Genomic DNA, 24,866 nt, shown 5'->3' with positions numbered 1-24,866 from the left:
AATGTGGCAAGATGTCAGTAATTTGTTGTTATACTAAGGGACACACATTTGGGAATTGCAAAATACAGCTCATTTACTAAACTCCAGTTGTAAAAAGAGTCAAGATCCTTTTGTAAAACTAAGCTGTCTGATGGTTAAAATATGATTTTCAATAGTTTTGTGTCATCAGCAAACAGAAAAGGATATGAGAAACTGGTTTTCTCCTGCTTTCTTCACGGGGAACATACACTGTATTGAAACGTTGGCTCTCTGTGCAAAGTACCCCCACTCTATTCGCCATTTTTACATTATGATGTAATTGCGAATAAGGCTCATAGATGAATTTCATAATAAAGAATTTTAAACCATTGCCCTTAGCAACCTGAATTTTACATTATTTTGTAGGTGTGAATGTCAAATGTGATGTCTCCAATTTTTAAAAGGATAGCATATTGGTCATGAAATATGATATTTTGAAGTTAGTATTTTCCCATACATTATCTATGGGAGGGGTACAGTTGCCCCGTCTGGGCAATCACAAGTGGTGTTTATCTCCAGATTTATCAAGAAGGGAATTTAATGCATTGCTTGTTGTCACTAAGGTTAATAGTATGTGAGTTGTTTATGCCTTTAGAATACAGTCTGTAGTCTCGTTCCCAGACCGCTATTTTCCCTTTTGTATTTGGGTGGGGGAAATATTGTCTGCAATAGCCATTTTAAATCCCCAGATTCTGGGGATCGTTAGAAGGGTTGCAAACAAGTCGCACACAATGCAAAACTTATGTTCTCATGTTTTGTGTGTCTGTTGCAGTAATCGCTCAGTAGCTGCAGCAGGTGCAAGGAACAAGAAAACATCTTGTTCGTGGCTTGTTTTCAACCCTTCAAATGATCCCTAGCATCTGGGGATTGAGAATGAAACAACTATTGGAGTTATACCAGACCCTATTTCCCCCCACCCAAATACAAAAGGGAAAATGGCGGTCTGGGCATGAGACTATGCAGTCTGGGGCTGGGGCCAGCGTTTCAATCATAAATCAGCACACTGGATGTATACTATACAAAGAAAGCAAGCAGGAAGGCAATGGTGACAAGAAAGAGCCGGACAAATTAACTCAGTCAATGCTTAAAGAATTTTGTGCAGCATGTGAGGACTAATGCCAGCAGTGAATTGAAATTTTTCTGTTGTGCAAATTAAAGGGCTTGCTGAGTCTTTGACTGCTAACCTTGAATCAATACTTGAGACCACAAGATCAACCAGATCTCCTAAACCTCTCATGCATGTACCATGCTCATAGCTACCAGACCTTGATTTGGACCAAGATCCCTAGGAACCCTAGGATTTCTGTAGCATAACATTTCACATGATTCTCTTCATACAAAGAAGCTAGCATGTACTGTATTCATTTGTCCTCCACTTGAACGTGCTGCAACAGTGGCCTGTGTGGATATACTGGCAGTCTACCTTGAAATCTCAGCTATGGCAGATCCAACACAGAGCAGCGCACTTTGTAACAAATACATGAGCTTGTGATCCCACTGGACCAGCTGGACTGAGAATCACTGAAAAATAGGTGACAAATTAAGTTTAGCTATATCTATGTTGTACACAACATGATGAAATTGATATCATATTTGATTTGTATACCCACTTTGTAACGTATTCAAGAACAAGAAATTACCACCCTTTAAATCTCCAACCCGTACCATCATCCAAGACCTGGCTCATATACCAGTCTCTTCATTTTTTCCATCTACTATTTCGCTTTCGAACTATATATCTGACCTAACCAAAGACTCTCAATTTTTTTATAATTTACCCTATTGTGTAATTGTGCTACTTTTATTAATTTGTCTGTACGTTTCTCTTCATTTGTAAAGTTGTACAACATAGGTACGTACTGTAAATAGAAATATTATAACTTTCTCTTATAAGACTCCCATCTAGGATTTCTATTGACTGAGAAAAAATTAATTGGTTCTATACAGGCTCAAAATTGAGAAGATAAAGAGAGTGAATTAAGTAATTATGATATACACAGTCAGTTTGCTTTTGAAACCCAAAACCTAGGCTTACATATTAATGATAGGCTTACACATTAATGATAGGCTCACACATTAATGATAGACTCACACATTAATCATCTTTGACAGTGCTATCTAAAAGATTCCTGGTTATGCTAGGAAAGAGAAGTTTTAAGTCAGTCAGAAACACCAACAAGATCATCAAACTCAAGTGTACTTGTAATTAGACTATACTTTATGATAATTAAGTAGCACATGTATTAATTAGTGCATAATTATAATTACGTATATAGCTAAGGCTAGAATTTTTGCAATTAAAGACTCAATAAGATTTTCCTTTTACTGGGTGAAAATTCAACTCGCCATTAAAATTGTAGTCCATTGAAACTAAAATTCGATGAATCCGTGCATCTCATCAATCTTCACATTGGTGGTCTGAACATTCTGAAAGTGATACCTCACTTACTCAGCCATATGGCTATTAGCTATGCTTAAGTTAGACTGAATAAAGTCATAATCAACTAGCCTTTTCCTGTCACCAGTGTATCTTTCTGGTTTCTTGGAGATAATTTCTTTGTGGACCTTTTACTGTGATTGTGCTCTAAAACTGATGAAATTGATTGGCCTTCTAAATATTTTAATGGCATGTCAATATCGGCAGAAACAATTAATTGACATCCAATCAGCTACTGTATATTGCAGTAACAAACTTGCCTCAGTCGTGTAATAAATGAATTGAAGAGCAGTGCTTGGTATATCAGCAGGGGCGTAGGCAGGATTTCCAAAAGGGGGGTTCTGCCCTAAGTATAGAATCTCCACAGAAATATGCCTATGTGCTACAACTTACTAGAATCTGGCCTTCTAGATTCTGCATGGATTCTTTTCGAAAAAACTTTAGAATGCCACCTGAGGTAGCACTTTTACGCTTCATTTATTTCGTAGGTGTGCACATGTAAACACGTGTACACGTGTAAACATGTGTATTCTTATAAATTCATTCGCAATAGCGAGTAGAGGTACTTGAATTCCTCTGCCTGAAGACCTGTAGCTACCCATTTCAGTGGATTTGTGTAAGTTAATTCAGTTCTAGTTAACCAGTATCACGATTTAAAAAACTTAACTCTGAAAAGGGGGTTCGTCCGAACCCTTTGAACCCCCCTGGCTATGCCCCTGATCAGGGAGAAGAACAATCACTAAGACAGCTAACCCCACAATTAATATTTCATTGCTAATGACAACTAACAAAAACCCACAATCAATCCTTTAATTGTTTTTATCTTTCTTTGGGGTATGTGTGATCACCCGCTGGAGGTCTGCTGATAACTTGTATAAGGGCAGTTTCAATAATGGTAAGCTGCAAACTTTATTTTGAGAAAGTACTCTGTTCCGTAACTTAGTCCATCATTCCGTACTGTTCCGTAGAATAGACCCCACTGATTTAGAAGGGTTTCAAGGTCACTTCCACGGAAACCCCCTTTTGAAAATCTCTTCTGCAACAGACAAATTTTTAATTGAATTTGTAGCATGTACCTCAAATTAGGCCATTTCAAATAAATTCTCTGTTTATTCATTTATTTTAATTGTAGAATCTCAAAAATGAGTATAATTACAATATCTATAACAATTACAACTCAGGTATGTTTGCGTGCGGGCAGGTGGTCCATTTCCATTATAACATTGGCAGCTTTTAAAGCCAATACAGTCCTTGGAACCTCTCTTATCCAGGCAGTCTGGTACATATTACCATCTGTATCTCAGAAATGTCCATAGCTTAGAATAACATGCTATTATGCTAAAATTACTAACTTAAATACAAGTGATGTTGTTATTGCTATCAGTTAGTGCTCTGCAGTTTTGTGGGCAGACAGGGAAGTCACTTCAGAGCATTCACGGTCATTCCCCTGGGATGCAAAATCCCTTATCACCTAGCCACCAAGTGGTAGTTATTATTAGCAGAAAAACAAGCTGCCAAACATGTAAACAGCAACCTTTAGGCTCCCTTCTTGTGCTTTTATCTAAACCAAACTTCATCATGGTCAGTAAACTACAAGACTTATGACCAATTTGGCTGTCCAGACAATGGAGATGCCTGGATAACATGTAGAGGTCCATATAAAAGAGGTTCCACTGTATTTTCCTGGCACAATCAGAAAAAGCTGCATGCTGTACCTTTGCGTTTAAGTTGAAAGTGAATTTGTGCATACTTGATAGCACTGCTGACATGTGAGTTGACACTGTTACAGGATGGCTTTTTTTAGCCTGTACAGAATGCAAGAATAAGGAATAATGGAATGTGTAGAGCTGAAAGTAACTAGATGCAGGTGGCAGACAGGAAACAGAATTTATTTGGGGTGGACTTAGCGGTGTACATGCTTAGTTCCACGAACATATGAAGCTGTTCTAATGGCTTACATAAAAATGATTGGCTAATTGAGTAGTTATTATAACTGTTGCACACTCTCACAGAACAGCTGTGTGGGGTATACATGCTGCATATAGTTAGCAAATCACATGTGAAGCCCCATAAAGTATTAAAAAGTTGTATTGTGTTATTAGATTTGTTTCAATTCTGTGATGTCATGTCTTTATAGCAGTAAGCTATGGGAAATGCTGTTAATTAAGTTACCATGCACATGTGAAACTATAAACTAAACTTGTTACCAAATACAGTCTAAGAACATCAAATTTCCAGGGGGGATGCTCACTGACCCCCTAGAACATGTATGCACGCATGTTGGGTGAGTGTGCTTTGCATATGCACTCACGTACATACATGTCAACCTTATGGCTACACTCTTTACAAATTTCTAGATCTGCCATGGCATATTGTTTGTTAGAATAATTGTTCATGTTGTTTGTACAAGAACTATTTGTCATTGTCATCTCCCTAATTATTGATTGTATGAATGTCTGTGGTTACCCCTCCCAGTCTTCCGTCGCTAGAAGCCTTGTTATACATGGCTAATTTGCTGTAATTCACTTTTAACATTCCTATGGCAGAGTGGCACCTTGAGTCCACCTTCTGCTGTTCACTCCTTGGCTTTGTAAAGCCCATTTGGTTGTGGTTCCTCGGTGTTCTATCTGGGCACCAGGGGCTCCCATCTTTCCTCTAGTATAGGTTCTGTCTAGTTTAAGTCTCAGTGTTAAGAGTATCTAATCCAAAACAGCCAAGCTGTAAAAAAAGTGTGCGGCTCTCAAAAAGGCTATGGTAAAAAAAAAGTGAAGTCCAAGGTGGCGGCCAAGAAATGGCTGTGATGGTAGGTTAATGGTAAAAATTTTAATAACAACAATTCAGGTGAATTTTGTTGCCACACTTGTTTTTACCATAGCCTTTTTGAGGGCCGCACACTTTTTTTACAGCTTGGCTGTTTTGGATTAGATTTCACTTCTTTTTGTATTTGTATACCCCAAAGCCGGCCTATGCTTTAGGGCTTTTTAAACCTATCTTTTTATTCTTTACCACAGGAAGAAGAAAAGATGAAGCAGATGTTAAATACTTTAGATATTTCTGAATTTATCAGTAAATGTACAAATTATATATATAATACATATATTTATTACAGAACTCTCTACATGGTGAACACTCTACAAGGTGACTTCTTCTAGCTGATCTCTCTACAGGGTGAATTGTTTGCAGCTGAACTCTCTACAAGGAAACTTCTTCTAATTGATCTCTGTACAGGGTGAATTGTTTGTAGCTGAACTGTCTACAAGGTAACTTCTTCTAGCTGATCTCTCTACAGGGTGATTTGTTTGTAGCTGAACTCTGTACAAGTGATTTGTTTACAGCTGAGCTCTTTACAAAATGGTTTCTTTGTAGCTGAACTCTATACAAGGTAACTTCATCTTTCTACTGGGCGATTTGTTTGTAACTGAATTTTCTACAGGGTGATTTGTTTGCAGCTGAACTCTCTGCATGGTGGTTTCTTTGTTGCTGAACTCTCTACAAGGTGAATTCTTCTAGCTGATCTCTCTACAGGGTAATTTGTTTGTAATTGAACTCTGTACAAGGTGCTTTTTTGTAGGTGATCTCTCTGCAGGTTGATTTGTTTGTAGCTGAACTCTCTAAAGGGTGATTTGCTTGTAGCTGAACTCCTTACATTGTGTCTAGTTTCTAGACAGGGTGATTTGTTTGTAGCTGATCTCTCTACAAGGTGAAGCTGATCTCTCTGCTGGTTGATTTGTTTGTAGCTGAACTCTCTACAGGGTGATTTGTTTGTAGCTGATCTCTCTACAAGGTGAAGCTGATCTCTCTGCAGGTTGATTTGTTTGTAGCTGAACTCTCTACAGGGTGATTTGTTTCTAGCTGATCTCTCTACAGGGTGATTTTTTGTAGCTGACCTCTCTTCAGGGTGATTTGTTTCTAGCTGATCGCTCTACAGGTTGATTTGTTTGTAGCTGAAATCTTTACAGGGTGTATTACTTGTAGCTGAACTCCTTACATTGTGTCTAGTTTATAGCTGATCTCTCTACAGGGTGATTTGTTTGTAGCTGATCTCTCTACAAGTTGATTTGTGTGTAGCTGATCTCTCTGCAGGTTGATTTGTTTGTAGCTGATCTCTACAGGGTAATCTGTTTGTAGCTGAACTATCTATAAGGTGATTTGTTTTTAGCTGATCTCTCTGCAGGTTGATTTGTTTTAGCTGAACTCTTTACAGGGTGATTTGCTTGTAGCTGAACTCCTTACATTGTGTCTAGTTTCTAGCTGATCTCTCTACTGGGTGATTTGTTTGTAGCTGAAATTTCTACAGAGTGATTTGCTTGTAGCTGAACTCCTTACATTGTGTCTAGTTTCTAGCTTATCTCTCTACAGGGTGATTTGTTTGTAGCTGATCTCTCTACAATTGATTTGTGTGTAGTTGATCTCTCTGCAGGTTGATTTGTTTGTAGCCGATCTCTATACAGGGTAATTTGTTTGTAGCTGAACTATCTATAAGGTGATTTGTTTGTAGCTGATCTCTCTGCAGGTTGATTTGTTTTAGCTGAACTCTCTACAGGGTGATTTGCTTGTAGCTGAACTCCTTATGTTGTGTCTAGTTTCTAGCTAGTGTCTCTACAGGGTAATTTTTTTGTAGCTGATCTCTCTGTAGGTTGATTTGTTTCTAGCTGATCTCTCTACAAGTTGATTTGTTTGTTGCTGATTGCTCTAAAGGTTCATTTGTTTGTAGCTAGACTCTCTACAAAGTGTTTTGTTTGTAGCTGATCTCTCTACAGGGTAATTTGTTTGTAGCTGAGCTCTCTCCACAGTGACTTGTGTGTAGCTGAATTCTCTAGAGAGTGACTTAATTGTAGCTGAACTCTCTACATGGCAGGGTGCATGACTTGTTTATAGCTGAACTCTCTTCAGTGAGACTTGTAATGTTCTGAATCTCTACAGTGATATATTTGTAGCTTAACTCTCCACAGGGTGACGTGCTTCCAGTTGAACTGTCTATAAGAGTAACTGTTTGCGGCTGAACTTCCTACAGAATAACTTGCAATATAATAGAAATCTATAATGGAGTGAGCTGAATGTTCTATTAGGATGACTGTTCTATTAGAGTATCTCGATCTCGCATTGGCTACACGGAGTTGGATTTCGAATCATAACTCAGTGGTTTGTAATCCGATTCTTCTGTACTATTGCAAGGACTTTCTAGGATGAGTATTCCAGCTACATACTGATTTTCAGTTCACTGCTCTAAGCGGTTTGCCTGGTAGACGTGCAAATTCTTGGTATTTTTATTCAAGAATCTTGATCGCGCAATTGTTACACACCTTCAGTTTCGTGTCATATCTCCGTGATCTTTATTTCGATTGCTTTTAAACCACCAAAAGGCACTCCTACAATAGTTGATCTATCCACAAACAGATTTTCAGCTCATTCCATGAAGCGGTTTACCCTGTAGGCATGACAACAAATCGATCTTGTTTTATGCAAATAATTGGTCATACATCCTGAACCGTTCATCGGATTTGCACCCAATTTGATTATGGGATTCGCCTTTTGACTCCCTTTCTCTGTGACAAATTGCAAGGCAATCGGACTACGCGTTTGTGTTTTATAGCAATTTTTTGCAAGTGTGCAAAAAGACGAGGAAGAAAAAAAAAACCGAAACTTTGGCTGCTCGTATCTCGGAAATGGCTTCAGCGATTTCCTTCAAATTTGGAATGTGGACTCCCCTAGCTGGCGGGCAACCCTGCAGCAAATTTGGTTCCAATCGGATAAGGTATCACTGAGATACAAAGGTGTGAAAATGACGTTTTCTGTCTTCCTGTCAATATACTCACGGTATGGTGCGCCGGCTCACTACCGCGTGTCTTGATTATGTAAAGTCTAATTATCTCATGGTAAATATATTTGGGTATGTTTGATATGTATACAAATGCAGTTTCTATGAAATGAGCTAAAGTTGAATGTAAACCAAACATATAATAATGTCTCCAGACAAGTATGAAATCCAGTCAACACTTAGTTACTGCTTCATTTGCTGAACGGAAATGTCATATTTGTATTGTAGTTACCATTTGTTGTTTCTGAGAATTGGTTGTTTCCAAGAATTGATTTCTTGTGAGATTCATGGCTGACTTAATTATTATGTTTAATGGTCTAAATCATTAGTGGGCTTACATGCTTAATTGTGCATGATTTTGATTGCCTTATTGTTCGCGGCTTTCGTATGCCCTGAGGAGATTGTTGTACAGTAAGTACTGCTGAAATGTATTCCATATTTAGTAGATGCCATCTTTTGTGAGCTTCAAAATGTGAAATACAAAACTGTAAACTCACTGGTTTCAGTAGGTATCAGATTGTATTCTACATGAACGTAAAAGTAGTGTACTTAGTTTTGCAAATGTGCTTCTTAAATTTTGGGTGAAATTGATGTATAAATATACTTCATAATCATAGCAAGGTTGCCACAGTGACATTATACTGTTTATATGTTATTGTTATTAGTGCTTTACAGTGACCAGCACTGAAGGTCTGACAGCAACATGTGCTGCAGCCTTAGGATTACCTAACCTAATTTCAAGGACTTAGACTTAGTGACTTATAGCTGAAAAGGTGTAACAGAAAAGGGGCCAATGTAAGGAAAAAAATCCCTCCAACCCCAGGATTTGAACTGCAGGTCACCCAATGTCTAGTCGGGGCCACACTCAGTCTCCTCCAGGAGGGATGGATTTCTTCCTTAAACCTAAAGTATTTATTGTTATTAGTGCTTTACAGTGACCAGCACTGAAGGTCTGACAGCAACATGTGCTGCAGCCTTAGGATTACCTAACCTAATTTCAAGGACTTAGACTTAGTGAATTATAGCTGAAAAGGTGTAACAGAAAAGGGGCCAAAGTAAGGAAAAAAATCCCTCCAACCCCAGGATTCGAACAAATGTAATCTGTTAGTGGTTCCAACTTTCTCTGGTGTGCAGCTGAGTTTGTTCATACAGTTCCCCATAACACTATTATAAGGCTGCACAGGATGTGGACATACCACATGAAGTTACAGTGGAATAAATGCATGGCTGCCTGTGAGGTCACGTAGGTGTGCAATAGAGCAAATTATTGTTCTTGTCCTGCACATTGCCTTATATAAATACTCAGAGATTCTGCTTAAACTCAGCCTGTTTCTCATTGTGATATGATTCACAACATCAAAAGTGACAATAGAGATGTAATAGTATGCATAAATTTATTTGTGTGGTGTGTGAGTTTCATAGTTGTGTAAACCATTCTGGTAATTTCTGACCTCATATAAACAATACTTTTTCTTATGAAAGCCTAGGGTTGGGCATAACAAAGGTCTTTGCACATTTATCACTGTCATTGAGGCAATTCTATCTGTCACCCAACTTTACTACATAAATCATAATTGAATATGTGACCCGGTCTGTCAAAAGGGGTCTTATAGCCTTTTCAATTGCATGTATGGCTACCTGTAACTTGACATGTGACTGTGGTATCACCCTGAAAATTGGTCCCCTTATACCCTTAACATAGCACTATGGCTTGTTGTGATATGAAGGTGATAGGTTGAAAACATGAGGAGTTATGATTAGTCAAACTTGACAATTTGGAAAGGCTATAAGACCCCTTTTTGCAGACCGGGTCACACATTTTTTGATATGTTGTAAAGTAGTATTGTATGCACCTGAGAAACGTTTTCTGTTAAATTTGTGTAAAAAACCTTAACCATTCCCAGCAGCATTAGCAAGCTGAAACCTATCTAATCCTGATTTATACACAAATGTGCTGAAACACCCAACAAATTAAAATTACTTTCATCTAAAATTACTGGTTCCTATTTAACTGCTTAAAGTTGTCCCTTTATTACCTGGTAGAAGATAATAAGTTATTCTTCAATCATGGGTGTGGAGATATTGTGTATTTGATGTATTTTCACTTACATTTTCACCACAAATGTAATGTTGTCTATGTAAAGCTACCTTGGACATTTCCATTGTTTTAGTCAGTTTTTAGTGGTGTTGCAGTAAATTACATAAGGTAGAAGGAAGGGGTAATGGCTATATTATATTGTAAGGCAGAATCTAAATGCAGTCATCCACCATCCACTAGTCTGGCAGTGCCCCGCCCCTTCGCATAGAATAAGGGTCTGGTGACCATAGTATATGCTACTTGTGCGACAGGAATTCAAATGTGGTTTCGAATTGTGTGTGACATGATAAATTACCTGTTGTAACTAGGCGAAGAAAGCACAAAACTTCATGCTTCTCAATGTAAGTCTTTATGGCAGGTGTATCTTGGAGTCTCGCTCAGAGAGTATCAGCTGCTTTCCAACTATTCCAAATTCGGTATTGTGTTATTCATGGCACAAACTACACGTTTTATGTCACAAATATTTATTTAAACTGGATACTGCAATTTGATTGGTTGTACCACTATAGTGGTAGTAGCACAAGTACCATATACTACGGTCACCAGATCTTTACTCTAAAAGCGAAGTAATGTTGCCACGATATATCGATACATCGATAGTATCAATATAACAAGGTGGTGATATGATATGATATAGCCAATCAGTTATATCGATCGTTGCGCAATAGTGGCACCGCTTAGTGATGATGATGTGGGGGAGGCCAGACATATGGTATTTGGCGTTTAATTAAGTTGTGTGTTGATGGTGTAGTGTGGTAAATAAGCCAACCCCAAAGTAAACTGGGAGGTTTTAAGGTTTCTATGTAGTGCCAGCCACTTGTCTCAACTGTAAAGCAGTAGCAAAATGCATTTAAAACCTGATAAACAAGAGTACTTTTGCTTGTTGTATACATTTAAACTTACAATGAATATGTTTGTCTTGCAAATGTTATAGTTAGTTCTATATCGTGATATATGTTCATATCATGATATAAACCTTGGTGATATGTGATATAGAGTTTTTCTATATCGTGGCAGCACTAAAGCGAAGGGGCGGGCACTACCAGACTATTCATCCACATGCCACATACATGTAAATTTAGAGTGGAGGGGACAATTGTCACTTTAATATTGGTGCCAGACAGACACTGATTATGGTCAGACACTGATTATGGTCAGACACAACATGTATCTTCTAGGAAAATGTCAGGATGTCTAGTCAGTGTATTCATAGTCTGTGTACTCTTTAGCTTCCTGTGTCAAAGAAAAATAGTATTAATGTACTCACCTTTTAATTAAACTGCATGTATAAACATTGTATACAGCATTCTAAGTACAAAACTCACATTTATAACCTATGGGTTACTGAGAAGCATACAGGTGATGTGGTATCTGTTATAACAAATGCCAACTGTCCATACATCCTCCGGCCAATACCTTCGCCCACTCCTGTGGGGTACTAGTCCTGCCCTCCAGGAGGATTTGCCTATCTACTCATCAAGTGACTCATGGTATCTGGATAGTGCACCACTGGTTAGGCATGGCTGTGTGTGAACAGCAGCCAAAGCCAAAGTCGTCTTTACCTGGCAATCCTGAGTAATCCTGATCAACTGACATTTGTTGACCACACTCATTAGTCAGAAGTTGCCAAACTATTAGTCATATCCATACAACATTTGTATACCTCATGTCTTAATTGAGCAAGCAATATGTATTTTATATAGGAAAGATCTGTGCCTTAAAAGTGTTTTGATTGTAACTATCGATTTCATGTAACTGTAATGAGAGGAAGTATAATAGCTATGTATTGAAAACATAAGAAGGACATTCTCTACAGAGATTCTCATAGTTGGTATGATAGTAGACTGATGCTCTCATGTAAATAGCTGCTTTCTAAAATTTATCATTGATTCAGAATACTGTATGAGCAGAATTTTAGGTATGGAATTAAAATTGGCAATTTGGCGGATGCTTACAAAATCAAATTTTGCCGTATTTATATTATTAGTGTTTTTAATATTTTAACTGATTGAGCAGTCATGAGAGAAGCAAGCTAACCCAAGACTGAACCACAGATTATAGAGAGGTGCGTAAGCTCTTTTATAATGTATTCTTGCATAGAGAATATTCCTGATCACTTTGTTTCCTTTTGCTGCACTGAATAAATCTCCATCCTCTCACATAAAAAAAGAGTGTCTCCAGTAAGCAGCCCAATGAGGTAATTCAGCTCTTTGTAAAAAAGACGAGAAACGAAAAGCCACTCAGCTAGCTTGACATGCATTTCATTACATTAAACTCTTGCCAAATGGTAATGATTAAGCAAAACACCAAATATTCTGTTCACTATGTTTTTAGTTTATAGCTGATTGCATTATTGGCAGCTTCAGAATAGTACATATAATATATAATCTGTGGTGACAAAAATATTTTTATCAGATTACTAGTGATAATTTTCTTGGTACAGCAAACATTGTTAAATTATTGGATTAGAGAGGGGCTTCACTGTGTATGCTTGGCTTCACCAGATGTGAATTCTTACTTTACATACATGCAATGCCATTGTACATGTGTTCAGTGTAGTTGGTATTTATATGAGCATGTATAGTACTTATGAAAATTTTAAAGGGAACTGCAGTAATAACCAATACATACAGTGGTGGTAGATTAGTACATGGACATCATAATTCTTGTAATTCCTTTCTTCTGTACTAATACCATATTTTATTCTTTATTCAGCAGTTGGCTGTGCTTCTTTAATACATGTTGACTGCCATACATGTACATGTGTATGTATTTAAAGCTGTTTCGAAAATTATTGTGAAATGTGTTTTTAAATTGTATTTACATTGTCGTTTCTCATTCTAGCACGATGGATAACATGATGTTACTCTTGCTGGTACTCCCACTGGGTGCATTTAGTTATGGTTATGACTGTAAGTAATAAATATGTGTGAATCCATTGTAGCTACAGAATAGTTCAGAAATGGTGTATTTTGTACATTACATTGATCTAGGTAAGGGAATGTTTTGGTAAAAGAGCTGATAATGTAATCACATGGAATTCCCTAAAACAACCATCCAATTATTTGTCCCAACCTAGGTATGTTGTTCTAGAATAACAACTATTAACAATCAGAGATGGCTAAACTGGTTTTGCACATCTTTGGTAAGGACGTTATCCTAACCTGGGAATATTTAATTGGAAAAGTAGTGGTCTGTGTAAGTACGACCAAGTCATTATTCTGGCCACACATTTATTTGTCTGTTATACACCCCACACTGGCTTCCATTGGTCACACATGTCTTAATACTGTAATTATCTGCATTTAACTTCACTGGTTTACGGACACTGTGATTTATGATTGCAGATTTGGGGCGACCATTTGTGGATGTAAACTGCACTACAGACCATGAAGCACAAACACATATCATTAGTATATTTTGGGATGTGGATCCACCTGCAAATCTAAATCTCACACCTGGACAAATCTCATATCGCTTGGCAGATGCTAGAACAGATATTGACTGTGATAGTACTAACTGGACAGTGGCTGTAAGTTTGTCACATATATAACATACTAATGCTATACTACACACAATGTAGTAGCAATTCATATGCATATAAGTGAATAGATGTGAACGCTCTATATATATCACTAAAACTATTGTGTAGATGGTTTGAAAAATAATTTTATTCTTTTGAATAATTAGAGGAAAAAGAAAGATGTGCCAAGAACAAAATCCTGAAGGTTGATTGATAAGCATAAATATTGATGGGATGGTTGCTAGGGAGAAATCTGTTCACTCAAGCCATCACCAAATTTATTTTAGGTAATAATCAAGGTTTACCTCACCAGTGTTTTGTGCCATGTTCACATGTGTGTATACTGTAAGTTACTCACTTGTGTATCCATCAGAATGACTATAGTAGAATGTCAGATGATATCAGTGACAAACATCAGTTAAGCTATGAGATCTCCACAAATTATCAGTATTATGAGTCTTGTGCAGTGTTGGTTTACTATGATGATTTTGATGACCCTTTCCAGAATTTTAGTATCACTACTACTGTAAAAGAGTGTCAACTTGAAGGTTAGTTATAAGCAAGAGTTCATAATAAAAGGTACTATTTTAACTCTTGGTTATAAGAGAGCTAATTGTAGCAAGATGTGAAGGAATGCTTAGTTCCATGGTATTGTTGAATTTCTGTAACCAACATTGCATTATGGCCACTGTTGGTATAATGCTTGATCTTGATTAACCACAGCGAGACGGTGTGATATAGAAATAATTATTTTTAAAAAGGAAGAAGACAACTACCAATGAAATTATGATGTGTAGTACCACCAGTTACATTTAGTAAAAAGTATCAGTTGAAGAAATTAAAAGAGACCACTCAAGTGCTGCAAGACAAAATTAATAAAATATACTCCGAGTAAAATTTTATTGATATACTTGTAAACAATGAATTTGTAGCTTCCACAATGTTACTGCATGTTTGTATGTTTGGCCTTATGTCTCATAATTGTACTCATCTTTTTGTATTGCATTACAGGTGTATTTGTATACTCTTGGTATCATTGTTATGAAATGTAGGCTATACATACATGAATTTATATGGGTACATACAGTGCTAATTATGTATAGTTTTTGCTCTCTATAGTTCCCAGCAAAGTCCTGTCAACCCCTTCAAACATGACTATAAACATGACTATAGAAGAAGACCCAACATTTAGCATATCATTTGAGTATTATGGTGTACCCCCACCAACCTTCACGTGGTACATTAATGATGAGTTTTATGAGACAGTGGACTACACAGAATCACATGGTACACACACTATGGTGTTCAGTAATGCTAGTCAAGAAGGATGGTACCAGTGTGTGGTAAAAAATGAGTTTGGAAGTGACAACTACTCTAGTTTTGTGGAGATTGTTGGTAATACTTTATGTGATTGCACAATAATACAATATTGTGTATACATGTTAATAATATACAAGTAACAACCAGAAGGGTACCAGCCCCATTTATAGCTATAGAATATTGTACAACTATCATTGTAAAAGTACTCTAATAGAATAGTAGTAGTAGTTGTTCAAATACAACAGTTGATGGGTGAAATTTCCCTCAGAATTGATCTCAGGAGCTAAATTTCCAGTGGCATTATATACATCTATACCAATTGTTAGTAAATTCTTGTACTTTCTGTATAGAGAATAAACAATGTGTGTTGTTGTAAACATGATTATGTGAATATTCACTTACTCACTACCCTGACATGTCCACATCCACACACGTGCAGTTGCACACATGCACACATACACATGCAACTCCACATGCACACAAACATCACATTGCATGCTGTACACGTATACGCACATACAACACATGTTCCATGTTTACAGTACATCAAATGTTGCACCTCACAATGGCCTCCAGGAAGACAAAGGTAACTCCATGATACACCCATTGTAGCTGTTGCTGGTAGACAAAGGTGTGTCTCGGGCTGAAGTGACCAAAAACAGTAAATAAATCATTCCCGTAAGATTACCACAGTTCTAGGCATCAGTCAGTCAGTCTGTTGAGTTAATAGGAATGTGTTAGAAGTGTTTAGGGTGGCTCTGAAGTCACCAATACTGCCAGGCTGTCATGAACGAAAAGTAAGGTTGATTTTTGGTGATATTTGGCAGAAAATCCCAAACCCTTATAATCCCTATTATATATTACTACCATGCATATTATGAAGTTCAAAACGCAATCCTACATGTGTGTGTGTGTGTGTGTGTGTGTGTGTGTGTGTGTGTGTGTATAAGTTAATAAACTATTTTTCAGCTGGAGTACCATTACCAACTTACAGTAACATACTCATTATAAAATGTGGACTATACATACATGAATTTATATAGGTACGTACAGTGCTAATTATATGTAGATTTTTGCTCTCTATAGTTCCCAGCAAAGTCCTGTCAACCCCTTCAAACATGAGTATACAAAATGGGTCACATTAGACATGCGTCTATTATGCCGGCATAATTTCAGGCATAATAGGTAGAGAAATGAATTGGGGAATATTCCGGAATAATTGGACAAGTTCTAGGAATTATTAGTGTAAAATTATAAGTTTCTCTTGTAACATGATGCAAAAATCTTTTGGATAAAACATTGAAATGGTGCAAGCCTAAAAACGATTGAAAAGATCGAGATACTCTAATAGAACAGTCACTTACTCTAATAGAGCAGTCACTTTCAAGTCCATAATTCTAATATAGCAGTCACTAATATGTAATTAATTTGCTTGTTTTGGCACAAATTTCAGGAATAATTTTGGGAATAATAGGTGAATAAAAAAAGAACTGCCAGAAAAAATAATAGGAAGATTTTGGAGCATAATAGACTTAAGCCTAGTCAACATTTAACATATCATTTGACTATTATGCTGTACCCCCACCAAACTTCACGTGGTATATTAATGATGAGTTTTATGAGACAGAGAGTGGTACAACAAATAATGGTACACACATTATGACGTTCACTAATGCTAGCCAAGGATGGTATCGATGTGTGCTTAAGAATGGCTTTGGGACTGATGAGTACAGTGTGTTCATTAGTATCGAAGGTATGCATAACCTTAATACAATCCATCATGTGTTATTGTTGTGTTTTATAAACATGCATCATGTAATGTTAATGTTAATTTTATAAACATGTGTTTTTAACTGCAGATACAGGTACTCCAACTCATTCAGGTACTCCAACTCCTTCAGTTACTCCAACTCCTTCAAGTACTCCAACTCCTTCAGTTACTCCAACTCCTTCAGGTAATCCAACTCCTTCAGTTACTCCAACTCCTTCAGTTACTCCAACTCCTTCAGGTACTCTAACTCTTTCAGGTGCTTCAAATACTCTAGGTACCTCAGATGATTCAAGCACTCCAGGCACTTCGGATCCTTCAGGTATGTACAGAATGTGGGTACCATTTATTTCATGTTTTATACTTTTCTATGCAGATTCTTTTCTAGCTGCTATTATTATATCAATTGTTGTTGCCTTGATCTTGTTTGTGTTCATTATTGCTTGCCTTGGAGTGGCTACATTCAAGTGGAGAAGGTTTGTATCTCTTATATCTGTGTATAAATAGTGCAATTTCAATGTAGGAAACAGTAGAACCACTAAAGATGTAAAAAATGTGTGTATACAATTATATATGTGCACACACATGTCTCCAAATGTAGTTAAAAAAAATACTAAGCCAGAATTATACAATGTCACATATACACTGTGGTATGTTTTAATGTTTAGACATTTCACCTGTGACCACAAATTAGAGACAGATTAGAGAACAACCCACAACATATTTTTTTGTCATGTATTTTTCTATTTCCTGTCACAACAATCATTATCTGCGTACATATTTATTTATGAAGCTTACTTTTTACATGAGTACATATTTGGTCAGAAAACCAAAGCAAACCAGCGATCAGACTCATTTTCTACAGATCTTCTATATACCACTACTCTACAACTTAATGAAACCAACCAATCATACTGTAATATCACTTTTGAATACTTGGATCTGCACTATTTAGAAACCCTTAGTATTATTATGTAATTATGTCCTCAATAATAATATGTAACACTCCTCAGATAATAAAATAATGCAGATCCTAATATCCAAACAACAACCTACACTTACGTGCACCTATTTTCACCCACACCCTTTCTTTAGTTTTATATGTTTGCTAACATTTAAATATGTCACTGTTTTATTTACAGAACAATATTCTCAACAGCAGTGACATGGGATAGAGAAAAAGAAGCTAACTATATGGTAAGGGAAAACTATGTGGTAAGGGAGTACAGTAGTTAGTCTATAATAAAATGTTTCATATAATAATATAAGTATGATGGCATGAACAGTAGGAATTCAACAACAATAAATAGTTAAATTCTCTTTTGTTCATTGCAGCACATAATTATGTAGAAATGTTTGATTAACAGTGTGGTGTAATGTAACCTTCAGTTTTCATATTTTAGTATCAAATTTCTGTGATTTAGACCATGTCACTAATGTTTAGCTAGCATTCAGTGATTTCTTGTAAATATAACAGACACCTAAATACAGGCCTCAAAGTATTGTACTTCTACATGCTTAGGTGTACAGCATGCCTGCATGGTGCAAAATTTTAATGCAGATGAATTGGACGACTGAGTATTTTGACAAGAATATGCTACAATATCATACAGTACAGTAGCACTGTATAATAGAGAGCATGATTGCTAGGACTTCTCTATCCAAAAGTATCACCCAAAACCAACATCACTTTTCCTTAATCAAACCCAAACTTGCCTTTAGAACAGCTTACATGGAAATTTTAAAAATATTAATTATTAACAGTTAACTGACAGACTGATGCATTCAGACAAGCATATCTTAACTATGGTTAGTTTGTACAATAGGGTTGATTTCTTTGCTGTTCAACATCACTTAGTTCCTAGATATGTCTTTTTGCCAACTATAGCAGCTACATCATGGACTTACCTTTGTCTTCCTTTGTGTCCCGTTACTTTCTCCCCTACTTTGTAGGTGTTGATTCGCAGGCAGCATAATAAGGGTTTCAATGCTGACTAGCTATTACAAGAATCTTATTTGTGTAGTGACTGGATTGATTGCAGAAACATTTTCATATTGTTCTTAGCTCGTAATGCTGTATAATAGGCAGAACATAGCTGAAACAATAGTGGAATAACCGTGTTGCTTTCAGTAATCGATAGTCAAGGTGCACATTACAGCATAATACTTAGCCATACAATGTTAAATATATGTCATTCCATTATTATAGTCCTGCACTTTCATGTTTGTTACTATATTTTATCACTTCCTAGATGTCATAATGAAAAAATGGCGAAAAGAGTGGGAGTACTTTGTACAGAGAGCCATTGGAAGGGATAAAGTTTCGAGATGTTCCCGGTGAAGAATGCAAGAGAAAATTCTGGTGAGACTTTGTTACTATAATCTTATGCAGGGGCACGCATTTTCGTGCTCTTGAGGTCTGCTATTGAAAACAAAACCGTGTGAGCCCCGAAAACCCGAAAATGCGTGCCCACATTAATAAGAACTCGCCTGCCAGAGCGAGCTCCAGAGAGAGAGAAAACCATCAGTTTTATTGATGAAAAACACAGTAATAGTATAATTATAGTTATAGTAATAATAACTTTAGAGTGCAAGGCATGGTACAATTACAGTCATATGAAGAAGTTTTCTACACTGGCCGTGACTAGTCTGGTACATCGGCGCCCGCTGGATATGGGCGCTTATAATCTCTAATCGATAAGCCCCAGCGGATAGGATCTGCAATGTATCAGACTAGGCCGTGACAGACATTATTTTTGCTTAATCACGGAACACTGTAATTTTCACAAACTAACCTGCAGAACTAATTCACAATGCTTTTGTTTCATTGTGACACTAGGTTAATGGCTGTCAAGACATCGAAATAGCTCAGAGTGTTCCTTTCCAAATATCCGCCATTCAATTTGCCATAGAAAAAGTGATTTTCACCCTTAAAAAGATGAGTAAATTTCCTCTGATTTCCTTCTGCTATAGCTCATCTTAATCGCTATTCACTGCTTTTTCCAAATCTGGTTTGGAATCTGAGGTATCTATCACGTGTTGTGGGTTATTACGCCTTTTATTGCATGCCCCCGAAATGTCCAATACAAAAATGTTTGGGGAAATTTTCTACACTTGGTTTTTTGACGAGCCTAAATTTCCATGAATTGGACTTCTTTTGGCATCATTGTACTCACAGTGAGTTGCTCTACACATATCAAATCTGGAAAGTTACTAAACAGACTTGAGGTAGGTGGTACACGATAATTAATGTAATTTTTAATGTTTTTTCAATCGAAATATATTGGACATGCCTGTTCCAGGTGGCATTTTTGCCATGAACAAAAGATTAGCAAATGTCTGCAAACTTCTTGATATGAAAGAGGATAACATTAGATTTTGCATATTGCTAGGCTATGTGCTAGCAGCCGGAAAAAAAATTGAATTACAGTAATACTTAATTAAAATTAGGGGTAGGAGCACTGTTGCAGTAATTATAACAAGGGCAAAGGAAATAATATGTGCATGAATTACTTGAATTAAATTGTTCTGTAAAATGGTTCCACAAGTGCTTGTAAATAATATTATTGATTTGATTGTGTTGAAATGTAGTTCAGTGTTGATAGGGGGAAGAGCATTCCAAAGTCTAGGGAGGTGATTGAAATAGAAATTATGAATTTTATTTGATGAATAATTGTGAAGCAACTTGTGAGCTGTAGCTGATCTTGTCCTACTATTAGAGAAGGCTACATAATTCAGAATAATAAAGTGATCACTTGGCTGCTTTAGAGATTTCACAAAAAAAGTAGTTCATAATAATCAAGAGTATACATCTGCGGAAGTAGCTTTAATTAGTTTAAGTAGTCATAGTCTGTAATCTGATGTGTAATCATTCAGGATATACTTGGTGGTATGCCTCTACTCTCTCAAGTGTAATAATGTCTTTAATTAGGTATGGGTTCCACAGTTGTGAACAATATGTCATTTGAGAATGGACAAGTACCAAGTAGAGAGATCTTCTCGCCTCCATTGTTCCAAATCTGCCAAATGTTCTTCTTAATAGTGCAAGGAGTTTATATGCTTTCAAGCAGATCATATTGTAATGATTATTCCATGAATGATTACATGATGTTTGTATTCTGAGATCACGATGTTCGCTTAGATGGGATAGCACATTGCAATCAATGTGGCAAGATGTCAGTAATTTGTTGTTATACTAAGGGGGACAAATTTGGGAATTGCAAAATACAGCTCATTTACTAAACTCCAGTTGTAAAAAGAGTCAAGATCCTTTTGTAAAACTAAGCTGTCTGATGGTTAAAATATGATTTTCAATAGTTTTGTGTCATCAGCAAACAGAAAAGGATGTGAGAAACTGGTTTTCTCCTGCTTTTTTCACGGGGAACATCTTGAAACGTTGGCTCTCTGTGCAAAGTACCCCTACTCTATTCACCATTTTTACATTATGACGTAATTGCGAATAAGGCTCATAGATGAATTTCATAATAAAGAATTTTAAACCATTGCCCCTAGCAACCTGAATTTTACATTATTTTGTAGGTGTGAATGTCAAAGGTAAAGTCTCCAATTTTAGCATATATAGGTCATGAGATATGATATTTTGAAGTTAGCATTTTCCCATACATTATCTATTGGAGGGGATAACAGTTGCCCCTTCTGGACAATCACAAGTGATGTTTATCTCCAGATTTATCAAGAAGGCATTTAATGCATTGTTTGTTGTCACTAAAGCTAATAGTATGTGATTTGTTTATGCCTTTAGAATACAGTCTGTAGTCTCGTACCCAGACCGCTATTTTCCCTTTTGTATTTAGGTGGGGAAAAATAGGGTCTGCAATAGCCATTTTGTTCTAAATCCCCAGATTATGGGGATCATTAGAAGGGTTGCAAACAAGTCACACACAATGCAAAACTTATGTTTTCGTGTTCTGTGTGTCTGTCGCAGTAATCGCTCAGTAGTTGCAACAGGTGCAAGGAACAAGAAAACATTTTGTTCGTGGCTTGTTTTCAACCCTTCAAATGATCCCTAGAATCTGGGGATTGAGAACGAAAAGACTATTGGAGTTATACCAGACCCTATTTTCTCCCACCCAAATACAAAAGGGAAAATGGCGGTCTGGGCATGAGACTATACAGTCTGGGGCTGGGGCCAGCATTTCAATCATAAATCAGCACACTGGATGTATACTATACAAAGAAAGCAAGCAGGAAGGCAATGGCGACAAGAAAGAGCCGGCCAAATTAACTCAGTCTATACTTAAAGAATTTTGTGCAGTATGTGAGGACTAATGCCAGCAGTGAGTTGAAATTTTTCTGTTGTGCAAATTAAAGGGCTTGCTGAGTCTTTGACTGCTAGCCTTGAATCAATACTTGAGACCACAAGATCAACCAGATCTCCTAAACCTCTCATGCATGTACAATGTTCATAGCTACCAGACCTTGATTTGGACCAAGATCCCTAGGAACCCTAGGATTTCTGTAGCGTAACATTTCACATGATTCTCTTCATACAAAGAAGCTAGCATGTACTGTATTCATTTGTCCCCCACTTGAACATGCTGCAACAGTGGCCTGTGTGGATATACTGGCAGTCTACCATGAAATCTCAGCTATGGCAGATCCAACACAGAGCAGCACACTTTGTAACAAATACATGAGCTTGTGATCCCACTGGACCAGCTGGACTGGGAATCACTCAAAAATAGGTGACAAATTTAAGATTAGCTATATCTATGTTGTACACAAACATGATGGAATTGATATCATATTTGATTTGTATACCCACTTTGTAACATATTCAAGAACAAGAAATTACCACCCTTTAAATTTCCAACCCGTACCATCATCCAAGACCCAGTTCATATACCAGTCTCTTCATTTTTTCCATCTACCATTTCGCTTTCAAACTGTATATCTGACCTAACCAAAGACTCAAATTCACATTAATTTTTTTTATAATTTACCCTATTGTGTAATTGTACTACTTTTATTAATTTGTCTGTACGTTTTCTTCATTTGTAAAGTTGTACAACATAGGTACGTTCTGTAAATAGAAATATAACTTTCTCTTGTAAGACTCCCATCTAGGATTTCTATTGACTGAGAAAAAATTAGTTGGTTCTGTACAGGCTCAAAATTGAGAAGATAAAGAGAGTGAATTAAGTAATTATGATATACACAGTCAGTTTGCTTTTGAATATTTGAAACCCAAAACCAGGCTTACACATTAATGATAGGCTCACACATTAATCATCTTTGACAGTGTTATCTAAAAGATTCCTGGTTATGCTAGGAAAGAGAAGTTTTAAGTCAGTCAGAAACACCAACGAGATCATCAAACTCAAGTGTACTTGTAATTAGACTATACTTTATGATAATTAAGTAGTGCATGTATTAATTAGTGCATAATTATAATTACGTATATAGCTAAGGCTAGAATTTTTGCAATTAAAGACTCAATAAGATTTTCCTTTTACTGGGTGAAAATTCAACTCGCCATTAAAATTGTAGTCCATTGCAACTAAAATTCGATGAATCCGTGCATCTCATCAATCTTCACATTGGTGGTCTGAACATTCTGAAAGTGATACCTCACTCACTCAGCCATGTGGCTATTAGCTATGCTTAAGTTAGACTAAATAAAGTCATAATCAACTAGCCTTTTCCTGTCACCAGTGTATCTTTCTGGTTTCTTGGAGATAATTTCTTTGTGGACCTTTTACTGTGATTGTGCTCTAAAACTGATGAAATTGATTGGCCTTCTTAATAGCATATCAATATCAGCAGAAACAATTAATTGACATCCGATCAGCTACTGTATATTGCAGTAACAACCTTGCCTCAGTCGTGTAATAAATGAATTGAAGAGCAGTGCTTGGTATATCAGGGAGAAGAACAATCACTAAGACAGCTAATCCCACAATTAATATTTCATTGCTAATGACAACTAACAAAAACCCACAATCAATCCTTTAATTGTTTTTATCTTTCTTGGGGGTATGTGTGATCACCCGCTGGAGGTCTGCCGATAACTTGTAAAAGGGCAGTTTCAATAATGGTAAGCTGCAAACTTTATTTTGAGAAAGTATTCCGTTCCGTAACTTAGTCCATCATTCCGTACTGTTCCATAGAATAGGCCCCACTGATTTAGAAGGGTTTCAAGGTCACTTCCACGGAAACACCCTTTTGAAAATCTCTTCTGCAACAGACAAATTTTTAATTGAATTTGTAGCATGTACCTCAAATTAGGCCATTTCAAATAAATTCTCTGTTTATTCATTTATTTTAATTGTAGAATCTCAAAAATGAGTATAATTACAATATCTATAATAATTACAACTCAGGTATGTTTGCGTGCGGGCAGGTGGTCCATTTCCATTATAACATTGGCAGCTTTTAAAGCCAATACAGTCCTTGGAACCTCTCTTATCCAGGCAGTCTGGTACATATTACCATCTGTATCTCAGAAATGTCCATAGCTAAGAATAACATGCTATTATGCTAAAATTACTAACTTAAATACAAGTGATGCTGTTATTGCTATCAGTTAGTGCTATGCAGTTTTGTGGGCAGACAGGGAAGTCACTTCAGAGCATTCATGGTCATTCCCCTGGGATGCAAAAATCCCTTATCACCTAGCCACCAAGTGGTAGTTATTATTAGCAGAAAAACAAGCCACCAAACATGTAAACAGCAACCTTTAGGCTACCTTCTTGTGCTTTTATCTAAACCAAACTTCATCATGGTCAGTAAACTACAAGACTTATGACCAATTTGGGCTGTCCGGACAATGGAGATGCCCGGATAACATGCAGAGGTCCATATAAAAGAGGTTCCACTGTATTTCCCTGGCACAATCAGGAAAAGCTGCATGCTGTACCTTTG

General features: G+C 36.8%; 1 protein-coding gene across 5 annotated transcripts in view; it reads left to right on the top strand.

Moving 5' to 3' along the window:
• The window catches only part of LOC136260211 (myotilin-like), a 43,583-nt gene that overhangs the window by 2,632 nt on the left and 16,085 nt on the right, over positions 1 to 24,866 (top strand). The window contains exons 1-13 of one of the 5 annotated variants that reach the window (XM_066053851.1): positions 5,608 to 5,837; positions 5,889 to 5,981; positions 13,216 to 13,283; positions 13,719 to 13,903; positions 14,268 to 14,442; positions 15,014 to 15,289; positions 16,301 to 16,353; positions 16,760 to 16,967; positions 17,074 to 17,169; positions 17,224 to 17,304; positions 17,359 to 17,458; positions 18,125 to 18,179; positions 19,235 to 19,344. In XM_066053851.1, the coding sequence (XP_065909923.1) occupies positions 13,220 to 13,283; positions 13,719 to 13,903; positions 14,268 to 14,442; positions 15,014 to 15,289; positions 16,301 to 16,353; positions 16,760 to 16,967; positions 17,074 to 17,169; positions 17,224 to 17,304; positions 17,359 to 17,458; positions 18,125 to 18,179; positions 19,235 to 19,243 (1,302 nt within the window). In that variant the 5' untranslated portion in view covers positions 5,608 to 5,837; positions 5,889 to 5,981; positions 13,216 to 13,219 and the 3' untranslated portion in view covers positions 19,244 to 19,344. Of the gene's footprint in view, positions 1 to 5,607; positions 5,838 to 5,887; positions 5,982 to 13,215; positions 13,284 to 13,718; positions 13,904 to 14,061; positions 14,182 to 14,267; positions 14,443 to 15,013; positions 15,290 to 16,300; positions 16,354 to 16,759; positions 16,968 to 17,073; positions 17,170 to 17,223; positions 17,305 to 17,358; positions 17,459 to 18,124; positions 18,180 to 19,234; positions 19,345 to 24,866 lie in introns of those variants that run through there. The other 4 variants (XM_066053852.1, XM_066053853.1, XM_066053850.1 and 1 more) reach the window with 4 other exon arrangements.

The sequence above is a fragment of the Dysidea avara genome, chromosome 7, assembly GCF_963678975.1.
Source record: "Dysidea avara chromosome 7, odDysAvar1.4, whole genome shotgun sequence".
NCBI lineage: Eukaryota > Metazoa > Porifera > Demospongiae > Dictyoceratida > Dysideidae > Dysidea > Dysidea avara.
This window is presented reverse-complemented; position numbering and strand designations above follow the sequence as displayed.